Source organism: Mesoplodon densirostris, chromosome 5, assembly GCF_025265405.1.
Source record: "Mesoplodon densirostris isolate mMesDen1 chromosome 5, mMesDen1 primary haplotype, whole genome shotgun sequence".
Classification (NCBI taxonomy): domain Eukaryota; kingdom Metazoa; phylum Chordata; class Mammalia; order Artiodactyla; family Ziphiidae; genus Mesoplodon; species Mesoplodon densirostris.
Genome location: NC_082665.1, coordinates 68138437 through 68151593, shown reverse-complemented (window position 1 = coordinate 68151593; position 13157 = coordinate 68138437). Strand labels below are relative to the sequence as shown.

At 40.0% G+C, this 13157-nt stretch overlaps 1 protein-coding gene across 3 annotated transcripts in view; it reads left to right on the top strand.

The window, feature by feature from the left end:
- Positions 1–13157, top strand: part of POLQ (DNA polymerase theta) — a 124324-nt gene that overhangs the window by 26663 nt on the left and 84504 nt on the right. For all 3 annotated transcript variants that reach the window (XM_060098984.1, XM_060098983.1, XM_060098986.1), the window contains exons 11-12: positions 717–921; positions 1247–1389. In XM_060098984.1, the coding sequence (XP_059954967.1) occupies positions 717–921; positions 1247–1389 (348 nt within the window). The remainder of the gene's footprint in view (positions 1–716; positions 922–1246; positions 1390–13157) is intronic.

Below are 13157 nucleotides of genomic sequence, written 5' to 3'. Positions count from 1 at the left end.
TGTGAAATTTCATCAAATTAAAGATACAAGAATGTTTGTTATAGCTCTATTGGTAATAAGAAGAACCTGGAAATAACTAAAATACTATTAAAACTAAACAAGTCTTGGTAAAACTATGCTTTGCTGTCATTAAAAAGAATGAAATAGCTCTGTTTAGAATGATTTGGTATGTTTCCAGTATACATTAAATGAAAGAAGACAGGGGCAGATTAGTATATGTAATAGAATAGTTTCAGGAAAATGGTATCTATAAGATGCCACTTTCATCTTTTTCTACACCGATTCTCACCCCTCTTCTAGGTGGGGAGTATTCAATACTTGCATTTTTATATGCCCACATATTTAAAAAAGGAAGGATGAGAAGAATTGATTTGGTTCATGGCCATGAACCATCAATACCTCCTTTATAGTATATATGTTATATACTTATATATGTATATTATTTAATTATGTTGTTAATTCCCACATTTCAGATAGATAATGATTCATTTATTTTCATTTATGAGAACATGCTATATCTACTTTTAAGGAAAACTTTTCATGTTGTCAGTAGGTGTTATCTACCTTTGTAACGAATGATGGTGGAAGAGTTAATAAAGAGTCTCTACATTAAGATGCTGATAACATTTTAAGAGAACAAAGTAATTTCTTTTATATTTTGAGGACCTATGTGTCTTATTAAAAAGTTACAGAATATTTCAAACTTCTTGTCTCAGATAATAGTTGGTGGCGTGGCAAGTACATCACAGGACATACAAACTTATGCTTCTTGCACATTTTTGGCTGCAAGTATGAAAGAAGGGAAGCAGGGAATTCAGAAAAATAAAGATTCTGTTCAACTTGGAGCAATTGAGGCCTGTGTAATGTGGCTACTAGAAAATGAATTCATTCAGACTACTGAAGCTAGTGATGGAACAGAAGGTAAATTATTCTTAATTTCAGCTTACTCACTTTTTCACCTTTAGTGATTTAGAGTGTCTAAGACTGCTTAGTAAAAGGAAATTGACTTTTCCAGCAGTATAAAAGGAAACTGGCTTTTCAACTCATTTTTAGTAAATCAGTGCTGTGTTCAGCGACATCAGACAATTATCATAGAGCCTGCTAATAAATATCCATGCATTGGATTCTGTTTGTAAAATTTATCAGAGCCTTAAAATGTTAATTATAGAATGCCAAAAGACAGCATTTGTTTTATTTTATTTTTAACATTTGGTCCTTTATTTCTCCACCCCCAATCCCAAATCAGGAAGTGTGTATCATCCAACACATCTTGGTTCGGCAACTCTTTCTTCGTCACTTTCTCCAGTTGATACTTTAGATATTTTTGCTGACCTCCAAAGAGCAATGAAGGGCTTTGTTTTAGAAAATGATCTGCATATTGTTTATCTGGTAAGTTCTGTTTTCTTCATTATTATATTTGTGAAAATGGGGAGAAAATACCTATAAGAATCCTGAGCATCAAAGATACCCTAAGGGGGGGACACAAGAGGGAAGGGATATGGGAACAGATGTATACGTATAACTGACTCACTTTGTTATAAAGCAGAAACTAATTGAAAAAAAAAAAGATAGGATTTGAGTGGAACTGAAAAAAAAAAAAAAAGATACCCTAAGGGAATATCTTGTCTGCTTTCCTTGACTATGGTAGTACTGGTGGGAATAGAGAAGAAGTAAGAAGAATTGTTGTAAAGTAATAAGCTAAATGTTCTAGTGACCTTTTCAATATACTTGCCTACTTGTGTTTTTTTCTCCAACTTTCTTTCAAAAAGTATTTGAGGTGATTTATTAAAAAATGTGTATGATATAGTATGTAAGAACACAGCAAAGGACAATGAGATATCTGGAAATTAAAGATAAGATCATAATGTAAAACCCAAGCAAAGGTTGGTACATAAACAAGAACACCATTAAGTCATGTACAGTTGGGCCCAACATTGGTTCTGGGCTGTCTAGCAGCTATAGCAAAGAGGGAAGCTTTGTTAGTCTCAATATTCATAAGATAAAAAAAAAAATTTAGGAGAAGCATTGCATTTTATTGCCTAAGAGAAGTGTCTTAAAAAGATACTATGGGACTTAGATTCTTGATAAAATATTTATAGTAAATGCAATTAGGAATTTTAAAAGTTTGTTTACATTAGATAATCTTTTATAAATACTATTTCTTATAACAAAGATTTTTGATAAGAATTGAGTAAAATAAAGTTTGAGATCATATTCTCTGGGAAGAACCTGACTGGAAATAAATACTTAATTTTGCAATTAAGAGCAGATGTAGGGAGTGGTGTAAGCAAGATGGTGGTATAGGAGATCCCTGGCTCTAGTCCTCATCAAAAATACAGATTAGCAACTATTCACAGTCAAGAATGCCTTTCTGAAAATCCCAGAACCTGGTGGTGAGGTTAAAACACTCTCTTAGAGCACAAAAACTGAGAGAGGCCACATTAGAATACTAAGAGCAGTGGTTTCACTTTGACTCTGTTGCCCCTCCTTCAAGCAAGCACAGTGTCACACTGAGGCATCCAGTTTCTCTAGTGGGGAGAAGAGAGTCAAGGTAGTCATCCAGTTTCCTCAGCATTCTGGAGTATTCCCTGGGAAGGTCACTTCTGTCTCGCCTCATGGAGAACCCTGGGAGAATTGGCAAGGCTAGACCACCAAAGGTCAGCTAGTAACAAAAAAGTGGGCAGGGCTCACAGTGACCAGTGTGTGGATCATGGCAGTGGCTCTGCATCTCTCCTGGCCACCTCACCCAATCAGAGAGGGCAGTAAGCGATTCCACTCACTGTGGCATCAGAATCATGTCCCCATCTGTTCAGGAAGCAGGGTGAGCAGTTCTGCCCAGCTGACATCCCTGGCTAGTGGCCTGTGCATAATCCTCAATGTATATTTATACATTTTTATTTTTTATAACTTTGGGAGAATTCGTGGAGGGAAAAAGTTGTAACAGAGCCAGATTAAGAATGTGATTTATGAGCTCTTAATAAAGGTCATAATAAAAAGCTTTTAATTAAAAAAAAAAAAAAGAGAGAGCCAAGCCAGCAGCCCCACCAAACTGCAGAGCTTGCTTGCAGTCTTACCTGACCAGGGAGCCTGACTGTGGAACATAGTCTGGAGTCCTGCCTGAACACAGAGTTCATCCTGTGGGCACACCCAACTGTGGAGCACAGTCTCTGTCTACACCTGAACATGGAATCCAGCTAATGGCACCAACCAGCCAGGGAGTACAGCTTGTTCCTGCCTGACCAGAGAACCCAAGCAGCAGCCCTACCCAGCCTCAGAGCTCAGCCAGTGGTCATGCCTATCCATGGACCCCAGCTAGCAGTTCCACCTGACCAGGCAGCTCAGGCAGTGATCCTGCCTGCATGCAGAGCTGAGCCAGTGGCCCCACCCAACCAGAGGCCCTGCCTGCCCTCCTATGGACTCTACCAGCTGGCCCTTTCTAGAACCCCAAGCTAGCCTGACTAGTGACTAGTCTTTCGCTGCCAAAGCAAATGTGAGGATTGGAAGAGGTGACTGCTTCCTCAAATGCACAGACACCAACACCAGTATGCAAGAATAATGAAGAATCAGGGAAACATGACACCACCAAAGAAACTAATAAAGCTCCAATAACCAAACTTAAAGAAATAGAGATCTATGAACTGACTGGCCAAGAATTCAGACTAATCCTTTTAATGAAGTTCAGTTAACTACAAGAAAACACAGATAGGCAACAGAACAAAATAAAGAAAACAATACATGAAATAATGAGAAGTTCAACAAAGAAACAGAAACCATTTTTAAAAAGCCCTCCAAGCCCCCTAAAACCCAGAAATCCCAGAGCTGAAGAATACAATGAGTGATCTGTAAAATTCAATAGAGAGCTTCAAAAACAGACTTGATCAAGCAGAAGAAGGAATCAGTGAACTCAAAGATAGGTCATTTGAAATTATACATCCAGAGGAGGGGGTTGGGGGTTGGGGGGATGGAAAGAATGAAGAGTGAAGAAACCCTGCAAGACTTATGGGATGCTGTCATATACATTATTGAAGTCCAAGATGGAGAAGAGAGAGAGAAAATGGCAGAAAGTCTATTTAAAGAAATAATGGCTAAAAACATGCCAAATATGGCGAGAGATATGGGCATGAAGCTAAAAGGACCCCAAACAGGTACAACCCCAAAATGACTTCATCTAGACACATCAAACTGTCAAAAATGCAAGAATCAGAATTTTGAAAGCAACAAGAGAAAAGGCTCTTGTCATGTACAAGGAAACCTTTGGTTTCTTTTGCAGAGAGAATGGTATGATATATTCAAAATATTTAAAGAAGAAAACTGCCAACTAAGAATGCTATACCAAGTAGTGCTGTCCTTCAGAAATGAAGGTAAGATAAAGACTTTCCCAAACAAACAAAAGGTGAGGAAATTCATCACCACTGGACGTGCATTATAATAAATGTTAAAAGGAGTTCTTCAAGCTGAAATGAAAGGATGCTAATTAACAGTGTAAAAACATATGAATGTATAAAACTCACTGGTAAAGGTAAATTTATAATCAGATTCAGAATTCTGAATGTAATGGTAGTATGCAAATCACTTTTATACAAAAGTTAAAGACAAACATTGAAAATAACTGTAATTACAATAATTTGTTAATAGATACATAAGATAAAATATAAATTGTAATAATGGCATAAAATATGAGGGGGTGGAGAAGTAAAAGCATAGAGTTTTTATTAATTAACTTATTTATTTTTGCTGTGTTGGGTCTTCATTTCTGTGTGAGGGCTTTCTCTAGTTGTGGCAAGCGGGGAACACTCTTCATCATGGTGTGCGGGCCTCTCACTATTGCAGTCTCTCTTGTGGAGCACAGGCTCCAGATGTGCAGGCTCCGTAGTTGTGGCTCACGGGCCTAGTTGCTCCGTGGCATGTGGGATCCTCCCAGACCAGGGCTCGAACCCGTGTCCCCTGCATTAGCAGGCAGATTCTCAACCACTGCGCCACCAGGGAAGCCCTAGAATTTTTGTATAGCATCGAAGTTAAGTTGTTATTAGCTTAAAATAGGATTTTATAACTATGTGTACAATGGACCATCATTCAGCCATAAAAAAGGAAACCTTGCCATTTGTGACAACATGGATTAACCTGGAGGATGTTGTGCTAAGTGTAATAAGCCAGACAGAGAAAGACAAATTTTGTATGGCCTCCCTAATGTGTAATCAGAAAAGTTGAACTCAGAAACAAAGGAGAATGGTGGTTGCCAGGGGCTGGGGTATGAGGGACATGGGGAGGTGCTGGTCAAAGGGTACAAACTTTCAGTTAGAGGCATACCTGCTCGTTTTATTGTGCTTTGCTCTGCTTCATTGTGCTTTGTAGATACTGCATCTGTTTTTCAGAAATTGAAGTTTTGTAGTAACCCCACATTGAACAAGTCTTTTGGTGCCATATTTCTAACAGCATTATTTTTAATTTTTTTTAACTAAAAATTTTTATTTTTATTTATTTTTGGCTGCGCCTTGTGGCTTGAGGGATCTTATGTTGCGGCTTGTGGGATCTTAGTTCCCCAACCAGGGAGCGAACCCCGGCCCTCAGCAGTGAGAGCATGGAATCCCAACCACTGGACCGCCAGGGAATTCCCTAACAGCATTATTTTTAGATTAAGATGTGTGCATGGTGTTTTTTAGACATAATGCTATTGCATACTTAAGAGACTACTTTTATATGCACTGTTAAACCAAAACATAACTTTTATATGGACTGGGAAACCAAAAGACTTCTGTGGCTCGCTTTATTGTGATAATTGCTTTATTGTAATGATTTGTTTTTTTTTTACATCTTTATTGGAGTATAATTGCTTTACAATGGTGTGTTAGTTTCTGCTTTATAACAAAGTGAATCAGTTATACATATACATATGTTCCCATATCTCTTCCCTCTTGCGTCTCCCTCCCTCCCACCCTCCCTATCCTACCCCTCGAGCTGGTCATAAAGCACCGAGTTGATCTCCCTGTGCTATGCGGCTGCTTCCCACTAGCTATCTATTTTACGTTTGGTAGTGTATATATGTCTATGCCACTCTCTCACTTTGTCACAGCTTACCCTTCCCCCTCCCCATATCCTCAAGTCCATTCTCTAGTAGGTATGTGTCTTTATTCCCGTCTTGCACCTAGGTTCTTCAAGATCTTTTTTTTTTTTTTTTTTAGATTCCATATATATGTGTTAGCATACGGTATTTGATTTTCTGACTTACTTCACTCTGCATCATAGACTCTAGGTCCATCCACCTCACTACAAATAACTCAATTTCATTTCTTTTTATGGCCGAGTAATATTCCATTGTATATATGTGCCACATCTTCTTTATCCATTCATCCATTGATGGACACATAGGTTGTTTCCATGTCCTGGCTATTGTAAATAGAGCTGCAATGAACATTTTGGTACATGACTCTTTTTGAATTACGGTTTTCTCAGGGTATATGCCCAGTAGTGGGATTGCTGGGTCATATGGTAGTTCTATTTGTAGTTTTTTATGGAACCTCCATACCGTTCTCCATAGTGGCTGTACCAATTCACATTCCCACCAGCAGTGCAAGAGTGTTCCCTTTTCTCCACACCCGCTCCAGCATTTATTGTTTCTAGATTTTTTGATGATGGCCATTCTGACTGGTGTGAGATGATATCTCATTGTAGTTTTGATTTGCATTTCTCTAATGATTAATGATGTTGAGCATTCTTTCATGTGTTTGTTGGCAGTCTGTATATCTTCTTTGGAGAAATGTCTATTTAGGTCTTCTGCCCATTTTTGGATTGGGTTGTTTGTTTTTTTGTTATTGAGCTGCATGAGCTGCTTGTAAATTTTGGAGATTAATCCTTTGTCAGTTGCTTCATTTGCAAATATTTTCTCCCATTCTGAGGGTTGTCTTTTGGTCTTGTTTATGGTTTCCTTTGCTGTGCAAAAGCTTTGAAGTTTCATTAGGTCCCATTTGTTTATCTTTGTTTTTATTTCCATTTCTCTAGGAGGTGGGTCCAAAAGGATCTTGCTGTGATTTATGCCATAGAGTGTTCTGCCTATGTTTTCCTCTAAGAATTTGATAGTTTCTGGCCTTACATTTAGGTCTTTAATCCATTTTGAGCTTATTTTTGTGTATGGTGTTAGGGAGTGTTTTAATGTCATACTTTTACATGTCCCTGTCCAGTTTTCCCAGCCCCACTTATTGAAGAGGCTGTCCTTTCTCCACTGTACATTCCTGCCTCCCTTATCAAAGATAAGGTGACCATATGTGCGTGGGTTTATCTCTGGGCTTTCTGTCCTGTTCCGTTGATCTATATTTCTGTTTTTGTGCCAGTACCACACTGTCTTGATTACTGTAGCTTTGTAGTATAGTCTGAAGTCAGGGAGCCTGATTCCTCCAGCTTCGTTTTTTGTTCTCAAGATTGATTTGGCTATTCAGGGTTTTTTGTGTTTTCATATAAATTGTGAAATTTTTTGTTCTAGTTCTGTGAACAATGCCAGTGGTAGTTTGATAGGGATTGCATTGAATCTGTAGATTGCTTTGGGTAGTAGAGTCATTTTCACAATGTTGATTCTTCCAGTCCAAGAACATGGTATATCTCTCCATCTATTTGTATCATCTTTAATTTCTTTCATCAGTGTGTTATAATTTTCTGCATACAGGTCTTTTGTCTCCTTAGGTAGGTTTATTCCTAGATATTTTATTCTTTTTGTTGCAGTGGTAAATGGGAGTGTTTTCTTGATTTCACTTTCAGATTTTTCATCATTAGTGTATAGGAATGCCAGAGATTTCTGTACGTTAATTTTGTATCCTGCTACTTTACCAAATTCATTGATTAGCTCCAGTAGTTTTCTGGTAGCATCTTTAGGATTCTCTATGTATAGTATCATGTCATCTACAAACAGTGAAAGTTTTACTTCTTTTCCAATTTGGATTCCTTTTATTTCCTTTTCTTCTCTGAATGCGGTGGCTAAAACTTCCAAAACTATGTTGAATAAGAGTGGTGAGAGTGGGCAACCTTGTCTTGTTCCTGATCTTAGTGGAAATGCTATCAGTTTTTCACCATTGAGGACAGTGTTGGCTGTGGGTTTGTCGTATATGGCCTTTATTATGTTGAGGGAAGTTCCCTCTATGCCTACTTTCTGGAGGGTTTTTTATCATAAATGGGTATTGAATTTTGTCAAAAGCTTTCTCTGAATTTATTGAGATGACCATATAGTTTTTCTCCTTCAGTTTGTTAATATGGTGTATCACATTGATTGATTTGCATATATTGAAGAATCCTTGCATTCCTGGAATAGACCCCACTTGATCGTGGTGTATGATCCTCTTAATGTGCTGTTGGATTCTGTTTGCTAGTGTTTTGTTGAGGATTTTTGCATCTATGTTCATCAGTAATATTGGCCTGTAGTTTTCTTTCTTTGTGACATCTTTGTCTGGTTTTGGTATCAGGGTGACGGTGGTCTCGCAGAATGAGTTTGGGAGTGTTCCTCCTTCTGCTATATTTTGGAAGAGTTTGAGAAGGATAGGTGTTAGCTCTTCTCTAAATGTTTGATAGAATTCCCCTGTGAAGCCATCTTGGTTCTCGGCTTTTGTTTGTTGGAAGATTTTTAATCACAGTTTCAATTTCTGTGCTTGCGATGGGTCTGTTCATATTTTCTATTTCTTCCTGATTCAGTCTTGGCAGGTTGTGCATTTTTAAGAATTTGTCCACTTCTTCCAGGTTGTCCATTTTATTGGCATAGAGTTGCTTATAGTAATCTCTCATGATCTTTTGTATTTCTGCAGTGTCAGTTGTTACTCCTCTTTTTTTATTTCTAATTCTATTGATTTGAGTCTTCTCCCTTTTTTTCTTGATGAGTCTGGCTAGTGGTTTATCAATTTTGTTTATCTTCTCAAAGAACCAGCTTTTAGTTTTGTTGATGTTTGCTATCATTTCCTTCATTTCTTTTTCATTTATTTCTGATCTGATCTTTATGATTTCTTTCCTTCTGCTAACTTTGGGGGTTTTTTGTTCTTCTTTATCTAATTGCTTTAGGTGCAACGTTAGGTTGTTTTTTGATATGTTTCCTGTTTCTTAAGGTAGGATTGTATTGCTATAAACTTCCCTCTTAGAACTGATTTTGCTGCATCCCATAGGTTTTGGGTCGTCGTGTCTCCATTATCATTTGTTTCTAGGTATTTTTTAATTTCCTCTTTGATTTCTTCAGTGATCACTTCGTTATTAAGTAGTGTATTGTTTAGCCTCCATGTGTTTGTATTTTTTACAGATCTTTTCCTGTAATTGATATCTAGTCTCATAGCGTTGTTGTCGGAAAAGATACTTGATACAATTTCAATTTTCTTAAATTTACCAAGGCTTGATTTGTGACCCAAGATATGATCTATCCTGGAGAATGTTTCATGAGTACTTGAGAGAAATGTGTATTCTGTTGTTTTTGGATGGAATGTCCTATAAACATCAATTTAGTCCATCTTGTTTAATGTATCATTTAAAGCTTGTGTTTCCTTATTTATTTTCATTTTGGATGATCTGTCCATTGGTGAAAGTGGGGTGTTAAAGTCCCCTACTATGAGTGTGTTACTGTCGATTTCCCCTTTTATGGCTGTTAGTATTTTCCTTATGTATTGAGGTGCTCCTTTGTTGGGTGCATAAATATTTACAATTGTTATATCTTCTTCTTGGATCGATCCCTTATCATTATGTAGTGTCCTTCTTTGTCTCTTTTAATAGCCTTTATTTTAAAGTCTATTTGTCTGATACAAGAATTGCTACTCCAGCTTTCTTTTGGTTTCCATTTGCATGGAATATCTTTTTCCATCCCCTCACTTTCAGTCTGTGTTTGTCTCTAGGTCTGAAGTGGGTCTCTTGTAAACAGCATATATATGGGTCTTGTTTTTGTATCCATTCAGCCAGTCTGTGTCTTTTGGTGGGAGCATTTAATCCATTTACATTTAAGGTAATTATCAATATGTATGTTCCTATTCCCATTTTCTTAATTAATTAGTTTATTTTTGCTGTGTTGGGTCTTTGTTTCTGTGCGAGGGCTTTCTCTAGTTGTGGCAAGCGGAGGCCACTCTTCATCACCTTGTGCGGGCCTCTCACTGTTGTGGCCTCTCTTGTTGCGGAGCTCAGGCTCCAGATGCGCAGGCTCAGTAGTTGTGGCTCACGGGCCTACTTGCTCTGCGGCAGATGGGATCCTCCCAGACCAGGGCTCGAACCCGTGTCCGCTGCATTAGCATGCAGATTGTCAACCACTGTGCCACCAGGGAAGTCCCCCATTTTCTTAATTTTTTTGGGTTTGTTATTGTAGGTCTTTTCCTTCTCTTGTGTTTCTTGCCTAGAGAAGATCCTTTAGCATTTGTCGTAAAGCTGGTTTGGTGGTGCTGAACTCTCTCAGCTTTTGCTTGTCTGTAAAGGTTGTAATTTCTCCGTGAAATCTGAATGAGATCCTTGCTGGGTAGAGTAATCTTGGTTTCAGGTTTTTCTCCTTCATCACTTTAAATATGTCCTGCCAGTCCGTTCTGGCTTGCATAGCTTCTGCTGAAAGTTCAGCTGTTAACCTTATGGGGATTTCGTCCTGTGTTATTTGTTGTTTTTCCCTTGCTGCTTTTAATATGTTTTCTTTGTATTTAATTTTTGACAGTTTGATTAATATGTGACTTGGCGTGTTTCTCCTTGGATTTATCCTGTATGGTACTCTGTGCTTCCTGGACTTGACTAACTATTTCCTTTCCCATATTAGGGAAGTTTTCAACTATAATCTCTTCAAATATTTTCTCAGTCCCTTTCTTTTTCTCTTCTTCTGGAACCTCTATAATTCGAATGTTGGTGTGTTTAATGTTGTCCCAGAGGTCTCTGAGACTGTCCTCAGTTCTTTTCATTCTTTTTTCTTTCTTCTGCTCTGCAGTAGTTATTTCCACTATTTTATCTTCCACGTCACTTATCCGTTCTTCTACCTCAGTTATTCTGCTATTGATCCCTTCTAGAGTATTTTTAATTTCTTTTATTGTGTTCATCGTTGCTTGTTTTTTTTTTTTTTTTGCGGTATATGGGCCTCTCACTGTTGTGGCCTCTCCCGTTGCGGAGCACAGGCTCCGGACGCACAGGCCCAACGGCCATGGCTCACGGGCCCAGCCGCTCCGCGGCATGTGGGATTTTCCCAGACCGGGGCACGAACCCGTGTCCCCTGCATCGGCAGGTGGACTCTCAACCACTGCGCCACCAGGGAAGCCCCATCGTTGCTTGTTTTATCTTTAGTTCTTCTAGGTCCTTGTTAACTGTTTCTTGCATTTTGTCTATTCTATTTCCAAGATTTTGGATCATCTTTACTATCATTATTCTGAATTCTTTTTCAGGTAGACTGCCTCTTTCCTCTTCATTTGTTAGGTCTGGTGGGTTTTTATCTTGCTCCTTCATCTGCTGTGTGTTTTTCTGTCTTCTCCTTTTGCTTATCTTACTGTGTTTGGGGTCTCCTTTTTGCAGGCTGCAGGTTCGTAATTCCCGTTGTTTTTGATGTCTGTCCCCAGTGGCTAAAGTTGTTTCAGTGGGTTCTGTAGGCTTCCTAGTGGAGGGGACTAGTGCCTGTGTTCTGGTGGATGAGGCTGGATCTTGTCTTTCTGGTGGGCATGTCCACGTCTGGTGGTGTGTTTTGGGGTGTCTGTGGATTTATTATGATTTTAGGCAGCCTGTCTGCTAATGGGTGGGGCTGTGTTCCTGTCTTGCTAGTTGTTTGGCATAAGGTGCCCAGCACTGTAGCTTGCTCGCCATTGAGTGAAGCTGGGTCTTGGTGTTGAGATGGAGATCTCTTGTAGGTTTCCGCCATTTGATATTACATGGAGCTGGGAGATCTCTTGTGGACCAGTGTCCTGAAGTTGGCTCTCCCACCTCAGAGGCACAGCACTGACTCCTGGCTGCAGCACCAAGAGCCTTTCATCCACACGGCTCAGAATAAAAGGGAGAAAAAGTAGAAAGAAAGAAAGAAAGAGGATAAAAGAAAAAAATAAAGTAAAATAAAATAAAATAAAGTTATTAAAATAAAAAATAATTATTAAGAAAAAAATGTATTTTAAAAAGTAAAAAAAAAACAAAAAAAAATGGACGGATAGAATCCTAGGACAAATGGTGAAAGCAAAGCTATACAGAGAAAATCTCACACAGAAGCATACACATACACACTCACAAAAAGAGGAAAAGGGGAAAAAATGATAAATCTTGCTCTGAAAGTCCGCCTGCTCAATTTGGGATGATTTGTTGTCTATTCAGGTATTCCACAGATGCAGGGTACATCAGGTTGATTGTGGAGATTTAATCCGCTGCTCCTGAGGCTGCTGGGAGAGATTTCCCTTTCTCTTCTTTGTTCGCACAGCTCCCGGGGTTCAGCTTTGGATTTGGCCTCGCCTATACGTGTATGTGGCCAGAGGGATCTGTTCTTCGGTCAGACAGGACGGGGTTAAAGGAGCCGCTGATTATGGGGCTCTGGCTCACTCCGGCCGGGGGGAGGGAGGGGCACGATGTGGGGCGAGCCTGCGGTGGCAGAGGACCCGGGACGTTGCACCAGCCTGAGGTGCACTGTGCGTTCTCCCGAGGAAGTTATCCCTGGATCCCGGGACCCTGGCAGTGGCGGGCTGCACAGGCTCCCCGGAAGGGAGGTGTGGTTAGTGATGCTACAATGCTCGCACACAGGATTCTTGGTGGCGGCACAGCCACCTTAGCGTTTCATGCCCGTCTCTGGGGTCTGCGCTGTTAGCCGCAGCTCACGCCCATCTCTGGAGCTCCTTTAAACAGCAATCTTAATCCCCTCTCCTCGCGCTCCAGGAAACAAAGAGGGAAGAAAATGTCTGTTGCCTCTTCGGCAGGTCCAGACTTTTCCCTCGGACCCCCTCCCGGCTAACCGTGGTGCACTAACCCCTTCAGGCTGTGTTCACGCCACCAGTCCTCTCCCTGTGCTCTGACCGAAGCCGCCAGAGCCTCAGCTCCCAGCCCCGCCCGCCCCGGCAGGTGAGCAGACAAGCATCTTGGGCTGGTGAGTGCTGGTCGGCACCGACCCTCTGTGTGGGAATCTCTCCGCTTTGCCTTCCGGACCCCTGTTGTTGTGCTCTCCTCCGCGGCTCCGAAGCTTCCCCCCTCCGCCACCCACAGTCTCTGCCCGCGAAGGGGCTTCC